General features: G+C 44.8%; 2 protein-coding genes and 1 non-coding gene across 4 annotated transcripts in view; 1 reads left to right on the top strand and 2 right to left on the bottom strand.

Annotated features, from left to right (window-relative positions):
- The window catches only part of IMMT (inner membrane mitochondrial protein), a 43,710-nt gene extending 31,414 nt beyond the window's left edge, over positions 1 to 12,296 (top strand). The window contains exons 10-15 of the mRNA XM_071208951.1: positions 32 to 161; positions 4,356 to 4,370; positions 6,158 to 6,381; positions 8,574 to 8,705; positions 10,038 to 10,167; positions 11,359 to 12,296. Of these exons, the coding sequence (XP_071065052.1) occupies positions 32 to 161; positions 4,356 to 4,370; positions 6,158 to 6,381; positions 8,574 to 8,705; positions 10,038 to 10,167; positions 11,359 to 11,972 (1,245 nt within the window). The 3' untranslated portion in view covers positions 11,973 to 12,296. The remainder of the gene's footprint in view (positions 1 to 31; positions 162 to 4,355; positions 4,371 to 6,157; positions 6,382 to 8,573; positions 8,706 to 10,037; positions 10,168 to 11,358) is intronic.
- A 4,538-nt stretch (positions 12,297 to 16,834) lies between these two features.
- The window catches only part of PTCD3 (pentatricopeptide repeat domain 3), a 30,400-nt gene continuing 23,778 nt past the window's right edge, over positions 16,835 to 23,456 (bottom strand). The window contains exons 15-24 of one of the 2 annotated variants that reach the window (XM_004465706.5): positions 23,274 to 23,360; positions 22,926 to 22,954; positions 22,279 to 22,385; positions 21,675 to 21,753; positions 21,488 to 21,578; positions 20,463 to 20,548; positions 19,799 to 19,947; positions 18,216 to 18,257; positions 17,720 to 17,878; positions 16,835 to 17,395 (exon numbers count right to left, since the gene is read on the bottom strand). In XM_004465706.5, the coding sequence (XP_004465763.2) occupies positions 17,308 to 17,395; positions 17,720 to 17,878; positions 18,216 to 18,257; positions 19,799 to 19,947; positions 20,463 to 20,548; positions 21,488 to 21,578; positions 21,675 to 21,753; positions 22,279 to 22,385; positions 22,926 to 22,954; positions 23,274 to 23,360 (917 nt within the window). In that variant the 3' untranslated portion in view covers positions 16,835 to 17,307. The remainder of the gene's footprint in view (positions 17,396 to 17,719; positions 17,879 to 18,215; positions 18,258 to 19,798; positions 19,948 to 20,462; positions 20,549 to 21,487; positions 21,579 to 21,674; positions 21,754 to 22,278; positions 22,386 to 22,925; positions 22,955 to 23,273; positions 23,361 to 23,456) is intronic. The other variant, XR_011646205.1, reaches the window with a different exon arrangement.
- LOC111765894 (small nucleolar RNA SNORD94) lies at positions 18,795 to 18,930 on the bottom strand. Its single transcript, XR_002798102.1, has one exon. It is a non-coding gene; the product is annotated as a small nucleolar RNA SNORD94 (small nucleolar RNA).

The raw sequence follows: 23,456 nt of genomic DNA, 5'->3' as shown, positions 1-23,456 counted from the left end.
GTTTACCCATGTATCCCTCGTACTTGTTCAGGTCCAGGCCGCTCAGTCTGAGGCCAAGATTGTGTCCCAATATCACGAACTCGTGGTCCAAGCCCGGGATGACTTTAAACGAGAGCTGGATAGCATTACCCCAGAAGTCCTGCCCGGCTGGAAAGGGAGGAGTAAGTACAACTCAAGCATTGGTACTTACCTTTTTTCACTTTTTAACTGATCACCTCCTCTAAATCTGCTTCAATTCTCTCTCATCCACACTCTTCTGGCCTGCATTTGCCATTCGGTTACAGTACCTTGTGCTCAAAATTTATTTCATCTAGAGCCAGCATGACACATCTGGTTTATAGCCATGGGCACTCGAAGTCCAGTCTTGAATTGTCCAGTGTGAATTCCACAATCCCTGAGTCCATTCTGGTCTCTGCTACTCCTTAAAACCTGTTTGGAATCCAAGGGAGTAAGATGCTTTTATAATCTAGAGCCTAGTGTAAAGTTATGTGTATGTAAAAAAATTTTGTGCACCTTACGACCGCTCTTAGCACTGTGCTGGAGGACTCACCCGAGGACGCTGCTTGGAAAAGGGAGTCAGCTCTTTGAATGGTACTTGCAAAGAGCTCAGAGTGTTGGGAAGTTCAGTTGGGCCACTACGCAAGGGTTACCACAGGGGAGGGTACTAAGCATCCGTATACTCTCAGATGTACAGTAAATGCCTGGGGATGATAAGCCCCAGTTCAGAGTGTGGCTCCCCCTCTGTGAGTGAAGGAGGAGGGTGCTGTCAGAAGGATGCCTACAGGTGTTGCCAGGGTTGGAGGAGGCGCAAGTTGCCGATTGTCAGAGTTCCCAGGGGACATCTCCGTTATAATGCTTCTGAACTGGTACGTGTAGCCATATTTAGGTGCCGTACCTCACTTTGCCAGCTTACCCAGTTTTTCCTGCAGCACTGGGACAGATCCCTGTTTCTTTGGGTAGATACCAGATTATGTAGTTTTTGAGACATTTTACACACAAAAATTTCTGAACTCAATCCAGGGGTCATAGTTGGATTCGAACCTTGTGCAGGAGGCAGGAGCCAAGACCAGCTATGCTTCCCTCCCCTGTTGGTGCCCACACACTCTGGAGGGAGCATCATTCAGACTGTTCAGACTGTCAGACTATGATTTTTTTTCCTCCTTTACCCTCAAATCAGACCGTCATAGTTCTTAGTGTAATTTGCATAGGTTAAATGAAGTATAATGTGAGTTCACTGTTTTCAGATTACCAGAGAAAAAGGATTAATTTCTTAAGTATTTGAAATGTTAGGAGAGATGTGGTCCTGAGAACAGAGGGCAGGGCCTTACTGCCATGCTGTGTGTATAGATGCAGGTGTGTTGTTACGCACAGTGGCACTTAAAAGTAGCACGTCGCCAGGGAGGACGAGTAATTCGAGCCAAGACTCTCACAACTAGAAAAGCTTATTCTGTCCCTGACAATTTTTAAAAATTGTGGTAAGTACATACATAACAAAGTTTTCCATTTCAAACATCTTCAAGTATTTAATTTAGTGGCATTAATTATACTCACAATGTTATGCAACAGTCACCACCATTTCCAACATTTTTCCATTACCCCGAACAGAAACTCTGTGCCTTTTAAGCAGTAACTCCCCATTCATCTCCCCACCCTAGGTAACCTTACTCTGTTTGCTGTCTCCATAATTTGCCTATTCTAGGTATTTCAGATATGTGGACTCATACCATATTGGTTCTTTGGTGTCTGGTTTACCTGTTAATGTTTCCAAGGTTGATCCATGTAGCATGAATTAGCACATTCCTTTTCATGACTGAGTAACAGCGTATGTATATACCATATTTTGTTGATCCAGACTTCTGTTGATAAACACTTGGGTTGGTTACCCTTTTTACCTATTGTGAATAATGCTGCTTTGAACATTGGAGGACAAGTATCTGTTTGAATTCACTTTTTCAGTTCTTTGGGGCGTACACCCAGGTGTGGAATTGGGTCATATGTAGTTCTCTGCTTCACTTTTTAAGAAACCGTCAAACTTGTTTTCCGCAGTGACTTTCATTTTACATTCCATCAGCCGTGTGAAAGGGTTCTAGTATCTCCACATCATTGCCAACCCTTGTTTCTTTCCAGTTTTTTGTTTGTTTTGGTTTGGTTCTAGTCGTCCTAGAAGGTGTGACATGGTATTCCACTGTGTTTCTTTGTTTGTCTGTATTAGGAGTCCTGGAGAGTGCATCCAGGACTTTGTACATGGGAGGCAGGTGCTCAACCACGCGAGCTACATCCAATTTCCCTGGGTTTTTTAGAAAGTATTCTGGGGGTCGAATTATTTTAAACTTAAGACAATGAAAAAATACTTTACATGGTTAAAAGAGAGACATCTTTTGAAGCTCTAAAATTACCCCCCTTTTCTTCCTCTCTTTGTAAAAGAAACATCTTTTTGAAAAATAGATTGGCAAGTCTTATGAGGGTAAACGAGCTAATCAATAATTTTTAATCTGCCCAAAGGGAAAAAAAAAAGGCTAAAAATATGTGTCTGTTTACTAAAAACTTTTTTTTAACTGAGAGGAAATGAAACCCTGAGGACCTGATGAACAGAGGAAGGCTCAGAGGAGCACCCTGGAAAGGCTCCGTGGCCCCGAGTTGGAGAGCAGCACATGCCTGGCCTCAGGCAGCCGCTGCTCCAGGGGAGCCGTGCGTGGGACATACAGGAGAAGTAAATTTATATTTCGATGATGATTCCCAAAGCACATTTTTAAACCATATGCATTTATTTTGTCAGACAAAAAATTTAAAAAGACTAAAGTGAAAGTGCAGGGCTGGGGTAGGGAGTTCAAACTCCCACCCCTCCATGGGAACGTTGGAAAACAAGCAGGAACTGTCAGAACCAACTTTACCAGAACTCTGGAGAAGAGTCAAAGATTTACAGCAACCAAGTGAATGCTCGAGCAAGGAAAAAGGAACTTAAGCGTGACTGGAAGGCTTTGTGGCGTTGGTACTGCCCCTGCCCCACAGCCCTCCCCGGCCCGGGCGGCCTGGAGGTGAGGCCCGTGTTCCCGGGGTGGGCCTGGTCTGTGGTTCCAGAGCCCCCTTTATTCTACCCTGTTGGGGGGTCACCTGAAGCACTGAAACCCCGTATTTCAGAACCCCCCTAGCTGGGAATCACTGTGAGCACTGTTTGAAAAGAAAGATGGATAGGAAATACATCTCTAGGCATCAAGAAAATAGGGAAACGCAAATCAAAACCACAGTGGAGGGAGCAGATGTAGTGCAGTGGTTGAGCACCTGCTTCCATGTACCAGGGTCCTAGGTTCAATCCCTGGTACCTCCTAAAAAAAACAAATTCCAGAGACATTTGTTGATTATCTTCAAATATAAGAAAGATACTGAGTTGAAAATCAGGATCCCCTCTCCAGAAATTAAGTCTTGGGGGAGAGAAATGTACAGAAAATATATCTGATTCCCTTCACTTTAGTCCATTCTAACCATTTCCAAGAAGACTTAGTCTGGCAATAAAAAGGAAATCTCTGACTGAAACTTTCTGCTCTGGGCTCTGCTTGCTGTGCTTTATCTTACGTAGCCCTCGCGGCAGCCCTGTGAGTTGGGCATTCTTACCATCGTTAAAACTCACCTGGCAGGTGAGCGCACTGAAGCTTAGGAAGATTTAGGTGATTTGTCTAAGATCCCACCACTGAGGAGCGGCAGGGCTGTGAGGTGCGTTGCCGCTTCACCGTGAGCGCCCGCATTCCGGGGAAAGGCGCGGACTCTGGGCACTCTCCACTCCTAATTGGCCCCGCAGGCGGCTGGCGCTCCCCACGCACTAGCACACCCTTCCCTCCTAGTGGGCCCGGCAGGCGGCTGGCGCTCCCCATGCACCCTCACACTGAGCGCGGGTGCCCAGTGCTGCCAGCTCACCAGGGCACCCTCCCTCCTGCCTCTGCCACCTGCTGGTCAGGGTTACTGGGAATGAGGCGGGCTGTTCCTAGATGTGTTTGAACAACTCTGTGTGCTGTTGTAATTGCATGACTTAATAACATGCAAATGTCGGGGGTAAAAGAGAGTTGTAGTTCCTGTGAAAAAAACTAATTGCTTTGAGTAAAATACAGATTAGTCCCTTAAAACCAAAACTGTGTTTAATATCAGTGACTCTCTTCACTTTATGTTAGAATTGACCTTGATTTACATTAAGAAAACTTTAAAATTTTAGAATATAAGTTCTATTATTTTGCTTTCCAGTATTAAAATATGGTTTTTTTGTTGTTGCTGGTTTCTGCTTATTTCCTTTGGATGTTCCTTATTAAATGACCAATAACTGAAATATGTACATTATTTTTTTCAAACTTTCTTCTTTTTCTTTGCAGGTATTTCTGATCTAGGTGAGTAATACAAGTATTTTACTCTTAATGGCTTTTATTTGGAATCTTAAAAGACTGAAGTCTTTCTGTTTTGCTGTGATTCTCTTGCTGAGTCATCTAAATAGTATAAAGCAGAAATATGTTAACGTGAAAAATCTGAATTGGATCTTTTTGACATCCATGTGCTCTCAGGAACAAAAATATTTAATCAAGTGATTGGAAGCCTGTAGATGTGATGTATTTTAAAAAGTTTTTATTTTGGAGAGTTCCAATCATTAAAGAGTAGGAAGAACAGTATAATGAACTCCGGTGAACATCCCAACTTCAGCAGTTACTAACAAATGGCTGGTTTTGTTTCATCTCTTCCCATCCTTCCCCAGCTTATATTGAGGCAGATCCCAAATATATCTTTTCCTTTGTAAATACTTTCAGTGTTTTTAAACACTTAATCACTATACTGTTGTCACAGCTAAAACTTAATAATTATTCCATAATGTTACCAAAATGTTCAGTGTTCAAATATTCCCAATTATATAATGAAATGATTTTTTACAATTGGTTTATTCAAATTGAAATCCAGAGAAGTTCCACACTGAATTTGGTCAAATAAAATTCTTACCCTCTTTTTTTTTTTTTAATTTTCTATTTTTTATTGAGGAATTTAGTTTTTGTACATTTCCCACATTGTTGCTGATAGACCTATATTTCTTAACCTGTTATATACATCAGAACATTTTTGGAGTGTGACATTTAAAAAATACATATACTTGTTTAAGCCTAACATCAGCGCCTTTGGGGGCATAAGTAACTTTTTTAAGAGCTTTATAAGTGGTTGTGATGGACTACTTCATTTGCTGATCACTGTCTTTTTTTTTGAGATTTATTTATTTTTTTATCCACCCCCCCAGTTGTCTGCTCTCTGTCCATTCTTTGTGTGTTCTTCTGTGTCCACTTGTATTCTTGTCAGTGGCACCGGGAATCTGTGTTTCTTTTTGTTGCGTCATCTTGCTGTGTCAGCTCTCCGTGTGTGCGGTGCCATTCCTGGGCAGGCTGCACTTTCTTTCGTGCTGGGCAGCTCTCCTTACGGGGCGCACTCCTTGCGCGGGAGACACCTCTGTGTGGCACAGCATTCCTTGCATGGGGCTCCCCTATATGGGGACACCCCTGCGTGGCACGGCGCTCCTTGCGCGCATCAGCATTGCACATGGGCCAGCTCCACACGGGTCAAGGAGGCCCGGGGTTTGAACCGTGGACCTCCCATGTGGTAGTCGGATGCCCTATCCGCTGGGCCAGGACCGCTTCTCGATGATCACTATTTTAGATAATTGTTTAAGAAAAGAAACACAGCTCTTACTAGGGCAAATACTGACTTGAATTGGACTAGACTTGTTAGCAGAAGAGATCCAATTGGGGTGTGGATAATCACAGTTATGCATGAAAAGAAAATATTAGAAGTGGCTACATATGTTAAGCTTGGTCTTTAGAGACAAAATTACAGGGCATTATAAAGCTAATTTATAATTACTTCAGATTGGAAATACCTGTTCGAGACTGGGTTCCTGTCCCAGAGCTTCGATATACATTCAAGGCCCACCTGAATTATTTTACTTGGGATTGAAAATGCTTTAGTCTTTGAACATTAGCTACCCATTTCTCGTTGAACTGAAAATTCTAAGTGTCTCTTCATATGTTAGTTACTCTTTGTGCTCCTTGATACCTCTTTAAATTAGCCAGTTGAAGCAAATTACCTTGTAGTAATGTGTACCATTGTGGAAGTCATTAACGTGTTACTGTGGATTTTTCTCTAGCTGACAAGCTGTCTCCTGATGACCTGAACTCCCTGATTGCCCATGCACATCGTCGCATTGACCAGCTCAACAGGGAGCTAGCTGAACAGAAAGCCATAGAGAAGCAGCACATTGCCTTAGCCTTGGAAAAACAAAAGCTGGAAGAAAAGCAGGCGTTTGACTCTGCAGTGGCAAAAGCATTAGAACGTCACCGAAGTGAAGTACAGGCTGAACAGGACAGAAAGGTAGAAGAGATGAGAATAATTACTTAGTATTTGAAGGGAAGCTGACTTGATTATTGGCAGTCCCTGACTTTAAAATACTAGATTTAGTCATGCCAACCTACCAGCCGAATGGAGCTTTGACCCTTATTCTCCTAGTCAGAGCTTCTAGGGAAGGACTGACCTAGCAGAGTTTCTTTTTGTTGAATATACTGGAGTCCAGGATTGTCTAGTCTATCTTCTCCAGCACCCTGGAGCCTCTGTCCCCTAAAGCAGTGCCCAAAGAATCTCTTTTGGATACTGAGTTTATTTCTCTTTGCCTGTGTCATCGAAGGAGTTGGCAGGAAAGAATGGACGAGAGGGCTCCGTTGGCACTCTGAACTGTATTAAGTAGGAGTGTCCTCTCAGCGGCACAGTGGACCATGCCGCCTCCTTGGAGCTCTGCGTTCCTTGGCTGTTGTGGACTCTGCCACCTCGCTGGTCACTGTCCTCGCCCTCTTCTCTGCTCAGCGTCTCACATGTTGGCATGTCCTAGCCAGTGGTTCTGAAGCTTTTTTCCATCTGAGCTATGTCTAACCGATCATATCTAGTCCTGTGGCTTTGAGGTTTAAATACCATCTGTAACTGAAAACGTTGTCCATTTATCTATCTGTCTCTGACCTGCCTTGGCATCAGATTCCCATCCAGCAGCCTGCTTCAAGTCCCCAGCTGGACTTCTGTAGTAGTTTCAAATTCAGTTGTGTATAAAACAGATTTCTCATACTCTCCAGCCCATCCATCTCCCAGCCCATCAGCTGGGCTCACTCTGTAAGTCACCCACCCCCTTCCCAGTCCTCACACCAGAGCTGGGCGTGATGGTGCTTCCGCCACGTGCCTGCAGGCCACTGACAGACGCCACCAGTGCTGTCCCACGGGAATGACCAGGTCTGTCCAGTTTCCTTCCTTGATTACCACCACCTTAGTCTACGCCACCATTGTAACAGGTTTCCATTTTTGTGCCCCATCTTTCTGTAGTTACATGGTCAAGTGGTCCTTATTTAATGGAATTCTGGTCAGACTACAGGCTGCTGAAGCTCCTCCCCCGACTGCTCACTGCATTTAATAGAAACTCCAAATTCCTAAGCAGTCACAGGAAGGCATTCCTTATCTCACTCCGGCCCGCCGGGACTCAGGCTGTCCTTCATGTCAGTGCTCCTGTGCCTTGACCACCCCTTTGGCCCTGGGCCCTTCGTCCTGCTCTGCCTGGGCAGTACACTGTCCTGGCTTCTTGCAAGGGTGGCTTGGCTTCTCTTTAAACCTTAGTTCTCAGACAGGCCTTTCCTAGCCCCTGTATTACTTGGTTTGTTTTCCCTGTTTATTTTATTAAAAACCAATACCACAGTCTGAGATATCCTCGTTGTCTCTCCCTTCCCCCCAATTAAAACGTGCACTGCCCGAGAGCAGAAGGATTGCGTGCCTTTGGCACCCTGGCACACCAGTGGGTGGTAGGTGCTGCCTGGCCTATGGCTGGCATTCTGTGTACACTTAGGCACCGAGTGACCAGCTTCATTTGTAAGTTCTGAAGTCCAGGTAATCGGTGTTAAATAATTTGTAATATGACCCATGGTTGATATACTTAAGACATGATAAGCTTTCCATATTTTTTGTTTGATTTGACCCATGTTGAATTTAAATTCATACTAAAATAAAGCTTCAGAGCAGTCTTATTGGTTGAAAAGAAATTGTGTCCAGTAACTACCAGATACTTATTTAATTTTAACAATTCTCCAGATTAGGCATTGTTATTCAGATAAGAAAATAGAGACTTGAGAAGGTAATTTCCCCAGGGTCACACAGACGGTTCTGGAAAAGCTGCATTTGATCCAAGTCTTTGTAATTATTTTTCTCCATGACTTGAAATTGGTTACTTTTCTAGGGAGCAAGTGATTTTTGGAAAACGAGTCTTTCCTCTGTGTGGGATGCAGCCTTATGACATGGCAGACACGAGTTTTATGATCAGAGAGACCCATTTGAAATGTGACTTTTGCCTTAGCTGTGTGTGACCTTGTTCGCCTTCTGATGTTCCGCTTTCCTGATTCATGTGAGAAAGTTGAGAATGTGTGCACGTGCCTGGCACTTCATAGTTCAGGATGTGGACACTGCTGTTGTTGTTAGCCGGTCTTTCTCTTTAAGGTGATGTGGAAAATTGAGAAGTGATCGGAACTGTTTGGTTTCAGGTGGAGGAAGTCAGAGACGCCATGGAGATTGAAATGAGAACCCAGCTGCGCCGGCAGGCTGCTGCCCACACCGATCACTTACGCGATGTCCTTCGGGTCCAAGAGCAGGACCTGAAGTATGAGTTTGAGCAGGTGAGGACCTGCTGTAAGCATCAGCCCCCTGCCGCCGCCTTTCCCAAACCCTGATGTTATTAACAGGCTCTTCAGCACCCTGCCTGTCACTGCCCCTGAGAACGTGGAAGAACATGGAAAGGGTTCTTATGCTGCCTAGCCTTGGTGGAGTAGGGCATTTGTCCATCTGCAAAACTCCTCCTTCTACATAAAGATGCACCTGTGTACACATGACCAGGTCATTTGGAGCCTTCAAAGCTTAACAAAGGTTGGTAGAGGTTTCAGGAATGCCGAGAACTCAGGTATCACCTCATTTGTCTCCACAAACTCCTGTGGATTGTGTGATAGCATTCTGATTTTACAACTGAGGAAACTTCCCGGAGAGATTAAGTTTGGAAATCACAGCAGGTTATCAGGAGACTTTGTTATAATTGTTTGTTTAGCAAATCATCTTTAGTAATAACTTAAGATTTTTTTCTTACAATAAAGGAATAAAGAAAATCTTCCAGGGAAACAGACTTGACCCAGTGGTTAGGGCGTCCGTCTACCACATGGGAGGTCCGCGGTTCAAACCTCGGGCCTCCTTGACCTGTGTGGAGCTGGCCCATGCGCAGTGCTGATGCGCACAAGGAGTGCCCTGCCACGCAGGGGTGTCCCCCGCATAGGGGAGCCCCACACGCAAGGAGTGCACCCGCAAGGAGAGCCGCCCAGCGCGAAAGAAAGTGCAGCCTGCCCAGGAATGGCGCTGCCCACACTTCCCGTGCCGCTGACGACAACAGAAGCGACAAAGAAACAAGACGCAGCAAATAGACACAGAGAACAGACAAATGGGGGGGGGGGGGGAATTAAATAAATAAATAAATCTTTAAAAAAAAAAAAGGAGGAAAGAAAAGATTCATTTAAAAAAAAAAAAAAATCTTCCAGAAAATGGAAATTTATTCCCACATGAAAAGGAATTTTACTGTAAATTCTATTTGAGGAATATTTTTCTATAAAAACTGAATATGTCTTACAAACTCTTAAATAGAGGATATAGAATGTCATTTCATTATTATCCGTGGGTTATGGTATCATTGCTTTCTAAAGTTGACAGTTTGCTTCTGACTTTACAAGCCTTCTCCCTTCTCCTGATCTGCTTCCTCTGAGAGTAGGCTCTGCTAATATGTAGAGACTCCTACATCCAGTAGGAGTCTTGGCTCTTTGAAGAGTTATACCAAGTGAGGATCTCCTGACAGGAGGTGTCGCGGCTCCTTCTCACCTCTGGAGGCTGCAGCTGCTGGAGGACTAGCATCCCGATGAGGACATGCACGCAGGGAGCATCACTTCCCATACGCTGTCTGTGCTTTGTCTCAGGGCCTGTCGGAGAAGCTTGCTGACCAGGAGCTGCAGTTCCGGCGCCTCAGTCAGGAGCAGGTGGACAGCTTCACCCTGGACATAAACACGGCCTACGCCCGGCTGCGAGGGATCGAACAGGCTGTGCAGAGTGAGCAGATAGTCCCTTCTCCGTTACTTGCTCAGTGCAGCTCTTGGGTTAATCTCTCGATGTAAGGATATTGGATTTTGTGCATCCTTGTCAGGGCATCAGGATTCTAAAGTCACTCTACTAAATCTTTTTTTTTTTTTTTAATCTTGTGTGCTCTTTTTTTTTTTTTCCAAATTCTACTCAATTTATTCATTTTTAAAAAAATATTACATTAAAAAAATGAGGTCCCCATTCACCCCCACCGCCCGCACCCCAACTCTACTAAATCTTAATCATTTCTTAGAAATTTGACCCCAGATTTGATGTTTGAAAGAGTTGCAAGAGGAAATTTTTTTAAAAAAACTAGTAATTTAAATAACTTCAAGTTTTACTCTTGATGTGACAAACATGCGATCACTGTAGATTAGCCCACCCAACACAGTGGCTGCATTTCATGTCTGCTGGGTGTTGAAGGTCAGAGCGGCTGCACGCTCTCCCCCACGTATTTTGAGCCTGCAAGTGCCTCATAATTCTGAGGTGGTCTGTTAGCCCACCTACCAAGTGGACAGTAGTTACGCTGAGGCCTCCGTGTGCCAGATTGAAAGAAAATGTCCTAATAGGGACTATGAGCCAAATGCATTTCTTTGTGATATTAGAAAATCTTTTTTGTCAGAAAACTCAATATCACGGGACTTCAAGATCTAGAAGTCCATTAAATCTATTTGAAGTCTTCCATTCCTTTGCAGGGGGTTTCTGGTGCCCTTAGCAGAAGTCTTGGCCTGATTTAACTGTGTGTTTCTTTCTCAACTACTAAGATAAAAACATCTGACATAGGCACCGTGCCTCTGTGAATGGCGCGGTTTCTCGTTCTCTGTGTCGTCCTGGTGTTCTCACAGCAAGAGGGCAGGGATGCTCCATTGTGCTTACACGTGCACATGCATTCTCCCCGTTCCCCCACAGCTTCAGTAAAAGCAAATCCTCACGATCAAATTCTGTTTTGCCCTGTAGCCTCATAAGTAGAAGCCAGTTAGTAAAGAACACACCAGAAAACAAATGGTAAGGTGAGGGTAGAAGAGGCTCTCTCTGGCCCCATCTTCGGCATGTTGTGAATTCAGCTTGTAGAATATACCTTGGTTTTTTAGATGTATTAAATACATGTAATCAAGTAGAAAGAAAAGTGTTTTTCTTGGCTTTTTTTTTTTATCTTTCCAGGTCATGCTGTTGCTGAAGAGGAGGCCAGAAGAGCCCACCAGCTGTGGCTTTCCGTTGAGGCACTCAAGTACAGCATGAAGACGGCATCTGCAGATCTGCCTACCGTTCCGCTGGGTAGCGCAGTTGAGGCCATCAGAGTCAGCTGCTCTGATAACGAATTTGCCCAAACATTAACTGCAGCTATCCCTTCAAAGTCCCTGACGCGAGGGGTGTACAGTGAAGAGACCCTTCGAGCCCGTTTCTATACCGTCCAAAAACTGGCTCGAAGGGTAGCAATGATTGATGAAACCAGAAATAGCTTATACCAGTACTTCCTCTCCTACTTGCAGTCCCTGCTCCTGTTCCCGCCTCAGCAACTGAAGCCACCAGCAGAGCTCAGTCCTGGGGACGTAAACACATTTAAATTACTGTCATATGCCTCCTATTGCATTGAGCACGGTGATTTGGAGCTGGCAGCAAAGTTTGTCAATCAGCTGAAAGGGGAGTCCAGACGAGTGGCACAGGACTGGCTAAACGAAGCCCGAATGACCCTAGAAACGAAGCAGATAGTGGAAATCCTGACCGCATACGCCAGCGCCGTAGGGATAGGAACCACTCAAGTAAAGCCAGAGTAAGGTCTAGGAAGAGCTTGGGAAAGCCAGTTCATGAAAAAAAATCAGCAGTGATCTATGAAGGGTTTGCAGCAAGGGTACCAAAATTGTCTAGAAACAAGCAGGTTACAGATACTCTAAATGTTAACACTGTTGCATTTATATTATTCCCACTTGCTATCATGTCAGTGAACTCCAGGAGTGCTTTCTTTGCAACATGTGTAACATTTTCCATTTTTCAGGTTTTACTGATAGGGCTCGTGAGCCAATCAAAATAATGTTTGTGATCCCTACTACTATTGATTTTGCCTTGGAGGAAACTGAATAAAGCAACGAGATGAAAACTGAGTACTTTATCCCTTTTCAAAAAGTACCATTTCTAGTTTGTGGCGTATGCAGAAAACTTCCTTGAGAATCAACAAATAGGAAGTCCTTGCCACACAGTCTGTGAGTTCTCAGGGTTGCCAGAATTCTAACACCTGGTTCTTGACTCTGGAAGTTTTGATAAATCGATTCCTGCTGCTCAAACTCAAGAGACTGACATGTGAGCCAAAATGCCAATGTATTTATAATCGGGCATATATCTTTTTAGTGACTGAAAGGCACCAGAAATACTCTCTCTCAAATTTTGTTCCTGACAGGAAGAATTATATTGTCTTATCAGGACACCTGTGTGCATCAGCTTGCCTTGCTGAAGATTAGGACAGTTCTCATATTGGATAAAGGCTAACAGATTCACTTTTTAAACCCCATGAAGACTACCACTTATACATGAAATTACCATCCTTTTTTCTTCAAAGCTTATAATTTTTTGTTGAGGTTTAGGTCTTCTCAAAAACTATTGAGGCATTTTTATTTGCAAATTTTATTTACCTCCTAAGTGGATTAACGCACAATCTAATATGATGGGATGCATCTAGTTTCTCTGACTGAAGCACATAGTTTTCTAATGCTTTCTTTCTTTCTGAAGGTGGGATGTCTGAATAACTGGAGGCAAGTTTTTACTAGATAACGGAGCTGTTGTGAATCTAGCCTCTCTTCCCTTTTGGAATGGCATGAAATTACAAAGTCTGTTAACTTGTAAAGCTGCCTAAACTATTTCTAATATTAGGAATGGCTATCTCTATTTTACTCATAAACTGTGGATATTGCAGATTATAAGGAAATTTGGAATCTTGTGGAGCCCAGAGCACATCCTTCAGATGGGGTTAATGAGCTTGTTAGAAGTGCCCGTATTGAGTGGCTCACTGTAGCTCTCAATCAAAATAGCAAAGATCATTGGCTTTGAAATTCTTTTCAAACCCCCCCACCCCCATCACGTATTAGAAAACTGGATGACATTTGTTAAAACAGGGACTCCACTTGGCCCGGCCTTGACTTTCCTTCCTGTCCCTAGTGAGACTTGAAATGTCGCCAGCAACCACTCAAGGGACCCTTCCTCGGAGCAGCTCACCAGAATTCTCAGCTCTGCCTCACAGAGATAGGCTGCAGAGGGACAGAGTTGGGTGACTATAGCTTTGGGTTTTCAGGGCCTGTTGGCCTCACTTTAATATTCTCATTAAAACTGCAAGTGATAGTCTACACCACTGCCATCAGAGCACAGCAAGCCAAGTGTGGCTGGCCTTTATTGTCTCGGTCCATTTGTCTTGTTACTGGGCTACCTTTCTGCCTCCCTTCTCACTGCTGCAGGATGTTTCTCAGCTTTTTTAAAAAAACTCATGCCTCCTAATTAACATTGAAACTCCAATCTCTGCTTTAACGTCAAAATCAATGTAAAAATTTTTAAACTTTTTTTTTTAAGGCCCACAACTGTGTTCTTTCATATTACCTTGAATCCTCATAACAGGTTCTGGATAAAAACTGTCTCCAAATCCCAAAAGTTGTCCCACCAGTGTTAAAGTAACTTGCCTGAGCTCAGTGCAGATTATCACTTTAACACAAAAGGAAATGCGAAGAACCCTTAAGCGTCAGGTCCAAATGGCTGCCATCTGCCAGCACAGCCCTGGGCTTCGCTGGTTCATTCCCTTTGATGCGTTTAGGGGGGTGAGGTCTGGGGGCATGGGGAAGCAAAGGAGAGCGGGAGGGGGTTCTTGGGCCAGCAGCTCTGCCCACTGGAGGTGGCGGGATTTCACTGGCTCGTAGCCAGCTGTACCTGGCGCTCCCTGAGGTCCCCAGGAAGAGCCAGTGAATGCGCTGTTGCTGTAGGAATGGACTCCACTGGTCCTGGTGGCAGAGCTGAGGCTGCCAGGAATATGTCAAACCCTTTATTTCTCTGGCTATTCTTAGTTTGCAGAAGTGTCTTAACTCTTGCTGAGTTCTGTGAACCGGTCTTGCGCTTCTCAGCAGTTTATCCAGCTTCTCCAGTCCACAGCTGTGCAGGTCTGCCTCGAGGCATTCTTTGTGCACCTGACATTTGATCTTCCCGTATTGCCTTACCTCAAACACACCCATTTCGCTGCTAAGTTGCCATTCCAAGGTCTAATCTAAATGGTCCTAAAAAGCATACCCTGCCCACAGTTCCTAGTGACCTGCTATCTCACTGCATAACCTTTATCTAAAAGTTTTCAAGTTTTGGACCACGACCCACAGTGGAAAGTTACAACACACAAAGAAAACAGATTTACATGACAAGTTGATAAACCTGTGTATTCGTATGCACCTACATGTGTTGCCATTTATAACCCATTTCGTTAATTCTGGTCATCTCCCACAAAATTGATCTTGAGAGCAGGCGCAGGAGGGCTGCGCCCTGAGAGGCACCGCTCTTAGAATAGTCAGAACCAGTGACGGCACCTCACATCTTTTCCTCGAAGCCTACTGCTTGGTGTAGTGTTTGTACAGCAGCAAAGATACCAGGCAAAGGGGAGAAATGCAAGTAAAAGGGTTTAAAACCAATGCAGCCTTTACAGAGGAGGTGGCAGGTGGCAGTATTTCTCCAGCACTTCCCGAGCACCCAGTGCCCTACGAGCGGTCCCAAGAGGCACCCAGGAGTCGTGCTGGCTGCTCCTTCAATGGCTGCCATGCTTTCTGCTTAACTCCTTGGATAAAGAGCTGCAAGAGAAGCCCACTTTGTTTAAATCCTCAAATATTTTGCTGAATCAAAAAGCTAGCTCATCTCTAATTTCCATACATTGGGAGCCTCTATCCTAGACAACACAGAACAAGTTTATTCCACATCTCTCAGGACGCCCCGTTTGGCCTTCACAGCTCCGAGTCCTCACTTCCATTTGCTCTCTCTCCTATTCCTTTCATTACCCACAGTTTCCTATGCACATGTTCTTAAATTTTTTAAAATCATATGGTCAGTGTGTATACAGGTAACACGTCTCTGAGCTCTGGCATCATTACAGCAGCATGTTGCTTTTTTGATGCATGGCTCCTTCAAACTTTTGATTCTAACTGGACCTGGAAAAAAGCTTTCACTTCGTAGCGTTTAAAATGATGAATTGTTTCAAGATGTAAACAAAGTTTTCCTTTATAAACACCTGAGAAATGTTAAATTGAGGGGCTTAAATGTTAAATTGAGGGGCTTTCACTGAACTACCACGAAGCCATGAACTTTAGTAAATAATGCCCTTCAGGGGTCCAGTCCTCAGCCCTATGACCACAGAGTGAATGTAGTCAGACAGGCAGCAAACAGACCAGCTGGGAGAAAAGACGAGAAAGGAAGAGAAATGAGACAACATAAAAAAGGTCAACGTCAGCATTTTCTAAGAAGGTTGAACAGCAAGGGAGGGGGCCAGGGGAAGTTAAAAAACACTGAGGGGGAAGCGGACTTGGCACAGTGGTTAGGGCGTCCGCCTACCACACGGGAGGTCCGCGGTTCAAACCCCGGGCCTCCTTGACCCGTGTGGAGCTGGCCCACGCGCAGTGCTGATGCGCTCAAGGAGTGCCCTGCCACGCAGGGGTGTCCCCCGCGTAGGGGAGCCCCACGCGCAAGGAGTGCGCCCCGTAAGGAGAGCCGCCCAGTGCGAAAGAAGTGCAGCCTGCCCAGGAATGGCGCCACACACACGGAGAAGTGACACAACAAGATGACGCAACAGAAAGAAACAGATTCTGGGCACCGCTGACAATACAAAGCAGATACAGAAGAACACAGAGCGAAGGGACAGAGAGAGCAGACAACTGGGGCAGGAAGGGGGAGAGAAATAAAAAAACACTGAGGAAGCCGATGGGGCTCAAGCGGGTGGGTGCTCTCCTACCCCATGGAAGGTGCTGGGCTTGGTTCCTGATGCCTACTAAAGTCGATGAGCAAAACAGCGAGCCAATGCAACAGGTTAGTGTGCTGAGCTGACGCAACAAGAATGACGTGATGAGATACAAGCAGGGAGTGGATGTGGCTCGAGTGAGTGCCTCCCTCCCACATGGGAGGCCCTTGGTTCAGTCTCCGGTGCCTCCTAAAAAGATGACGGACAGACAGGGCAAATGAGGGGGAGGGGATGGAGAAATAAATCCTGAAAAGAAAAACACTGGGGTTGAAGGAGATAAAATTGAGGGGGAGGCTGGGACCAAAAGCAGAGAGTAGTCAGCTTGACACAGAAGGAAAACGTCTAACAGACACAAACAGAGAATGGAGGTCTGCCCTGTAGGCCTTACTTATTCCCTGACAAGGCTGCACTCTGCCAAAAGTGGGGATCTAGAAGAGCTGTTGTATATTAAGAAACCTCCTGAGCTATGGATCCCCATGACAGCTGCCCACTGTGATTATCAGCCAAACACAATCATGCAACAAAGACACTGCACTTCCTCAGTCACAAGCCCCCAAGTGGACCACTGAGGCAGCACTGCTAACGAAAGTGCCAGCACACAGGGGAGAGAGAAGCGGGTGAGCCCCAACTTCTAGCAGGAAAACCATGGCAATGGCAATGTAAAAATTGTAGAAACTCTCACACATAAATTATTTATTTACAGTCTTCATTTTGCCTCTTAGGCTACCTGAACTCCTGCCGTTATCCTATTTGACTTTAAATGCACAGTTTCCCACATCTAAATGTCTTCTGATGGTACCTCTAACATCAAGAAAGGACCAGCACCCCTGGCATCAGACCAACGAAGGCTGAAGTGCGCCAGCACACCGAGGGCGGCAGCACGACGTCGGCCTGCACGGCTTACCCCTCACTGTGCATCTAGAGAATGGAAACGGTCACAGTGCTGCTGCAATGGTAACCTGATGGAAGCACTTAAAAAGGGTCAGATCAGAATGAGCCTAAACCTTCTCAAGTCACTGTTAGAGCCACTGTACTGCTTAGTCACGGACTCCTTAAATCTGTATCCCCTTGTTTTCTTCTGTAATATCAGCTACGTTCTCAAGTGTGACTGCAGAAGCTGTAACTGGCCCCGGCTGCTCCTGAGTCGCCCTTCATTTGCCTCCACTGGAGGTGCCGTCGCTGTCACTGCTCTCACTATCGCTGTCGCTGGCCGGTGTAGTTAGGTTTCCCAGGGCTTCCCTGCCAAGAAAGCAAACCAGAGACAACTCAGTCTGGGGCACAAGGCACTTGGTGCCTGGCACTCACCAGTGGACTGATAGTTTGGAATCAGGAAAAGAGTCGTGACCAGTCACACTGAACTCTATCAAAAAGGAAGGAAAGGTGCCAAAAACCAAATCTACAGGTTTCACTGACTGGTATGACACGTGAAATAATCTTTAATATATCCTTTCTGTAAAGAAAGAAATTCAGGAGGTAGAAAGAAACACTTGAAAGCGCAGATAAATGGTCTGCTCCACTTTTAACTCGACTTCAGGAGGAAGACAAGACAAAGGGTCTGCTTACTTCTCCTCCTCGCTGACTGCGAAGGCAGACATCACCTTCTGGGCGAGGTCATCACAAACAGGCAAGCTGAAGGCACTCGCCAGCTTCACCACCTCAATGGCGAGCCCGGGGCTGCTGGATGCTTTTGCGCTGTCCATAAACTCATTCAGCAACTCATTTCTGGAAAAGAAATGGCAAATATGAACATCCCCAACTAAATCCTCAATCTCTTCAATCAAAGATTTACAGGCAAAATTAGCATTTCTAAAGAAACAAACATAGTGGACATTTAATCACTATGCCCTCATTGAGAATCCACTCCACATGTCCCCAAAACACCTGCCTCAGGAGGCCCTTGGGGAGGAGGGGGAAGGACCAGCTGTCCACTCGCCATCAGGAGAGTGCCAAAACGCAGTGGCTGAGGAGCGTGAGGACTGCCACCCGCCCCCAGGGCGACTCAAGCCCAGGCAGCTGTCTCCAGGTGGCGCCCGGGCAGGGCCTGTGACACTCAACGTACCTGGGGATCTTATTATGCTTCTTGAAAAGCCCCAGCATTTTCCTGTTCAAGATAGGAGAAAAATTATGACTATTAACAGAAGAGAGGACAACTGGCTGATGATACCTGTCCTCTCCCTGGACTCATACTCCCTCTCCCCAAACTCTGCCTATCAGCATTACAGCACTCAGAGGTAAACTTGATAGGGTGCCAGTGCTGAGAACTGCTGGTAGAGCTCTTCTAGTGAAAGCCCTGAGAGAGGGAAGAGGATAAGAGTAAAGAGAGAAACAGCAATGCAAAGGGAAGGCAGGAGCCAGAAAAGAAGTGGGGGTTTGAGTTCTAACTTGCAAATGGGCAAGTTATCATTAGCAATCTCAGAGGCTTCTGCATTTTGCTCACTAAACAAATAGTTGCAAGATCCACTTACATCCTAAAAATATTTTTGTCAAAAGCCTAATTGGATTAGCTGGGCCCTGGGCAGCATGGAGAACTAAACAGATCAGAACCCTCGTTCACTAGAAATCACTTCCGTCCTCCAAGGAAAGGAATGCACTTTGGGACAGAGAGGCGTGGGCCAGTCCTTCTTGACGTTACGCAGAGCAGGCTCAGATTGAGGCGTTGTCTCGTGTCAGTGCTCACCACCGACCTGCCACGTGCAGGACGAGGGGGACGCACGTACACTCAGCTCCCATGACTCAGCTGAGGTCCGTACCCCTGCGCCAATCATCACAGCCTGACCCACAGCAGCGGAGACTGCCCTGCCCACGCCAGCCGGGCCCTGCTGGCACTGCACTCCTGGCACGAGCAGCTCAGTTCCTAGCAGGCTGGACGTGTGTGCGCCACGCTCCTAAGAACAGATGAGGTGGCACGTCTGCACCATGCTTTCTTGGTTATATTTAACAACCATGTTTTTGACAGTGATCAGGTATCCTAACCACGACCACCCTCACAAAGTATCCTTTTGCTTATTTCTCTCCTTCAGACAAAAAAAAAGTATGTATAAAGTGACCATTCACATAAACTGAAAACTGGTTAGGTCAAAAAATGTTGATAAAAGCATAAACGAGAACACAGTGGCACAAACCAGAGATGGGTGCTGGTCAAGGCCATGTTTAGTAAATGCTGTAAATGCCAGCTTAGAGAAGTCCAGGTACACAGTCTGCATTTTACGCTGGGAGGCAGGCAGTGGGGAGGACAGCTATATAGACACTCACAAATAAAATATCTCAAGAACCCCAATGCCTAACACATTTTCAAACATAAGTTTCTTTGATCACAGTATTCTATTTAAGTGGGCAGACAACTGAGTTTGAGGAACTTGCTTGCCCTGGATACAGAATCAATAAAGTCAGAAATGTAGACTTCCCGGCTCAACGAATCACACTCCCTCTAAAATACATCATGTATGCACTCTTCCACAAGAATGCTGATTTTCAGCTGGTATTTGGAAATTCTCAAAGAAAATCTGTTATACATTCTAGTTTGACTCCTGATAAAATATAAAATCATGGCTTAATTAGAGGACCTCTACTAACCGGGATAAATGTACATTTAAATTCAAGTGCAGGTGTGCTTCTAATTTGTACTTGGGGTGCTGTACTCACCAGGCATCCTGGACTCTTCCAGCCCTCAAAAAGAGGACAGCTATGCAGTCCAGAGGTCTGGCTGGCCAATCTGGAGCAGTCTGTCTGGCAAACTGGCTTTCGTAAGTAGATCTGATATCTGCGGCACAGTCAGCAAACGCCACCTGAAGCTGAGGGACTCTAAGCGTCAGCAGAACTGCCTGCCTGGTTCCATGAAAATCATCTCAAAGATGCCCATAGGCCACGGCAGTTTTCGAGCAATGCATTTTACCATTTGAACATATCACGTGTATAGGACCCAAGTAAAAAATCCAAGTTAAAAAAACAAAACAAAACCCTGTCCTAGGGCAAATAATTTGAATAGCCACACCTTCCAAATTCAACCAGGAAATTTCCTCTTTTCTTAGAAACAAAAATAAAGCCACTGTTACTGATCAGCATGAAGAGAAGCTATTTTCATGCTGCTTACTCGCAACCAGAGGAATGGCGGTAACTTTGGAAATGATGTTCTGTTAATGGCAAGAGAAGCTGAGAAGTACATCAGAAACCTGGGTTTGGGGGGCCAAGCACCTCGCAATGACAGACTGGATGCAGGGAGACAACCCTTGCAAGGCCCTTCCTGAGAGGATACTGTGCTTCCCACCCATCCAGCACCAGGAACCTAGCGGAAGTTCCTATCACCTACCTCTGGCGGATGCTTATCCCTTGCCATGAGCAGCAGGATCTCTCTTCTCAGGTCATGGCGGAAACTGTGGCCATATTCTTTACCATCTTGAAACAAAGAGAAAACACGGTGAAAAGTGATCATCATCATGGGAAACTTTTTTTTTTGCTGACCTTTGTCCACTGACAGCTATCACCCAAATTTTTTGGTGGGCGAAAAGTAAGTTACTGACATAATCTATTCTAGGATTCCAGAAAGACAGCCAAGACGTATCATGGCAAGAAAGAGTAAAAGATTAGTAAAGCCAAGGGCAGTGCCTGTTCCCGTGCAAGGGCTGTGTGACTGTCCTGTCCTATCAAACCCAGCAAACATGCGGCACCCAAGCAGCCACCAGCTCCACAGGAACAGGTAGGTACTTGTACAGAACTCTGAAATTTTCAGTGTTCTTCTCTATACGATCGTTAGGTGGTTTTGGGAAGCAGTAGGGCAGCGGTATAAATAAGCTCAGTTTCTCAGACATGGAATCTGAAACAAAAAAGAAATGGCCTTGATGAAGATAGAGTAGTCGTGCAGTGGAAGAGATACAGACCCCTGACTCATTCTGCTGGCAGTTCAGGCAGACACCCCCTCCCAGTGCTTCAGTCCCCGGCCCTCCTGTGGTCGTGGCTGTTCCTCAGAAACTTAAAAGACCACCGACTCTGCCTAGCAACTGAACCAAGGTGAGGCGACATGGAAGAGAGGGACGGAACAGGTCTGGACTCAGGTTTAGGGTCTGCCACCATCTTCCCTGGGTCATTTACACAACAGATGCACAAAACCCAGCTTACTGGGGTCACGAGGGCACCGAGGCCGTTTCAGTACCTCTCTACTCACGCAAGCCAACATGCACCGTCAGCCAGTGTCCTCCAAGTGGACCACAACTAACGTAATCAATTCAGTCAAAACTGGGAAGCTGTCATCACCAACAATGATGGTAACATGTTGGTTAATCAAAACCTTAAATAGATTTAAGTGCTATGGGCCTCGACCCATAAGCTGAAACAGACCTTTCCAAATCTGAGGAATCATTTCTAGCCGATTGGCCACATCTAATGCCTGGAGAAGATCCATCAACATGTGGGGCTGGGGGAAGATGACCTGATTAAGAGAAATAAAAATATATATTTTAAAACTTCAATGGGCAAAGATACAGCTTGTCTAAATGACAAATGACAAGTTAATGAGCCATCTTACTGAAGGTATCAGATCCTTATACCACTTCAAGGTGACATCGATTTGTTCTAGTAAACAAAGCAAACTGAAGAACTTGGAACTGTGACGGAGAGAAAAAGTGAATTTAGCCTAAAACCTCTAACAAAAGGGGAACAAGTAAATTATGACATATTTACAAAGAATTTCAAGTTAAATGGTTCAATGCTTGTCCCAGGAGTCGCTAACTGTGCTTTCTGGACTTTCCAATTAAGGTGTTCTTACACTGAGCACCTGGTCGTTTTCACCTGCCTCCTCAGTAAACTCTCAGTTCCAAGTAAGTAGGTACTAAATATTATATTCATTTAAAAACATTCAGTGTAAAGCAAGGATTTAGACACACAGAAGACAATCATCGCACACCGATTAGCCGACTGCCTCCTCAAGTTCATGCTTTTATCTGCTAAGCAAACCATTTAAGGAGTCTCTCTGGGTTACAGTATCTTCATCTTAAAAAACAAAAGCAAGTGGATGGAACAAAATAATCTCTGGGGACCCATCCTGCTCTAACAACTCAAATATCCAGTATGGAGGAGTGAGGGTGTAGAGGAAAAAAGATACATGAATTTTAAAATGTTACATGACTTACTAATAGTAATTGCGCTGCTGATCAGTTCCAATGAATTTCCAGTTGTCTCCAGTGTTTAAGAGGCCGTGCACTTGGTAAGCAAGATCTAGATCTCTGAGGGATAAGCACTGAAAATTCAAGTATTAATTATAATGCTGAGATCCTTATCAACCAAAAAGCAGCCCATGACATAAAGCAGTTACTTCTGAAACATACTTATGCTGATTTAGCTTATTTTTGGTTGATAAAAATATGAGTTAAAAGGAACTGAGAACTACAAAAAAAAACCCAAAAAAACAAAAACACCTAAAACTAAAACACAAAGTTTTATGATCTTTAAAACAAAAAGATTTTGGTCTAGTGATTATACGTTTAGAAAGCAATCCTAAAAAATGGTTGAGTGTGCAAAAGACCCATGTAGGAAGCTGCTCCCAGCAGCAGCCCTGTATCAGCATAACAACAATGAACAATGTCCAAATCCACCCATGCTGAGTTATGACTAGAACCAAAGGCATGAAGAAGTTACGAGTCAGGAGTGGAAGACCAGGGAGAGAGGCCAGGCTTAATCAAGGTGGGTTCTAGTTATGGTAAATCTAGGAAGGAAATGGATAGTAAGTAGCCTTCTTTTGAGAAGAAAAAAAAAAAAGGGAGCAAGAAATGGTACTTACAACTCTCATGGCTGATGGAAAAAACATATCTGAAAATCAAAGTTCATCAGAGTCTTGGTTACTAGGGATGAAATTAATTTTCCAAAAACCAGTAATATTAATAAAAATGCTGGCCATGTAACTGGTGATATGCAAGACAAAGCTAAAAAAAAATAAAAACCTGAGAGGAAGTATCCACCTAAGTGTCACAAATATTTGGCTTTCTCACAATAACCACCCAAATACTACTAAGGTAAATTAAACGCTGTATTATCACCCAAATACACAAGGCCCCTAAAAACTGGCACTCAGGGAAACCAGCAAGGTACTCTGCCTTTAGAGGAAAACAGAAGCAATTTCTATACATACTGTCATCCAAGTCCTTGGCAGAAAGCGTCTTCCCCCTTAATTCATTGATTATTTCATAGATTATGAAGGACGATCTTTTTGAGTTCTCTGTAGAACAAGAATGCAAACGGCCTTTACCGTGGTCCCCCATCTGGCCCCACCAGCACGCCCACAGCACCTAGTACAGGGACAAGCGTCTCCTTC

Source organism: Dasypus novemcinctus, chromosome 17, assembly GCF_030445035.2.
Source record: "Dasypus novemcinctus isolate mDasNov1 chromosome 17, mDasNov1.1.hap2, whole genome shotgun sequence".
Lineage (NCBI taxonomy): Eukaryota > Metazoa > Chordata > Mammalia > Cingulata > Dasypodidae > Dasypus > Dasypus novemcinctus.
This window is presented reverse-complemented; position numbering and strand designations above follow the sequence as displayed.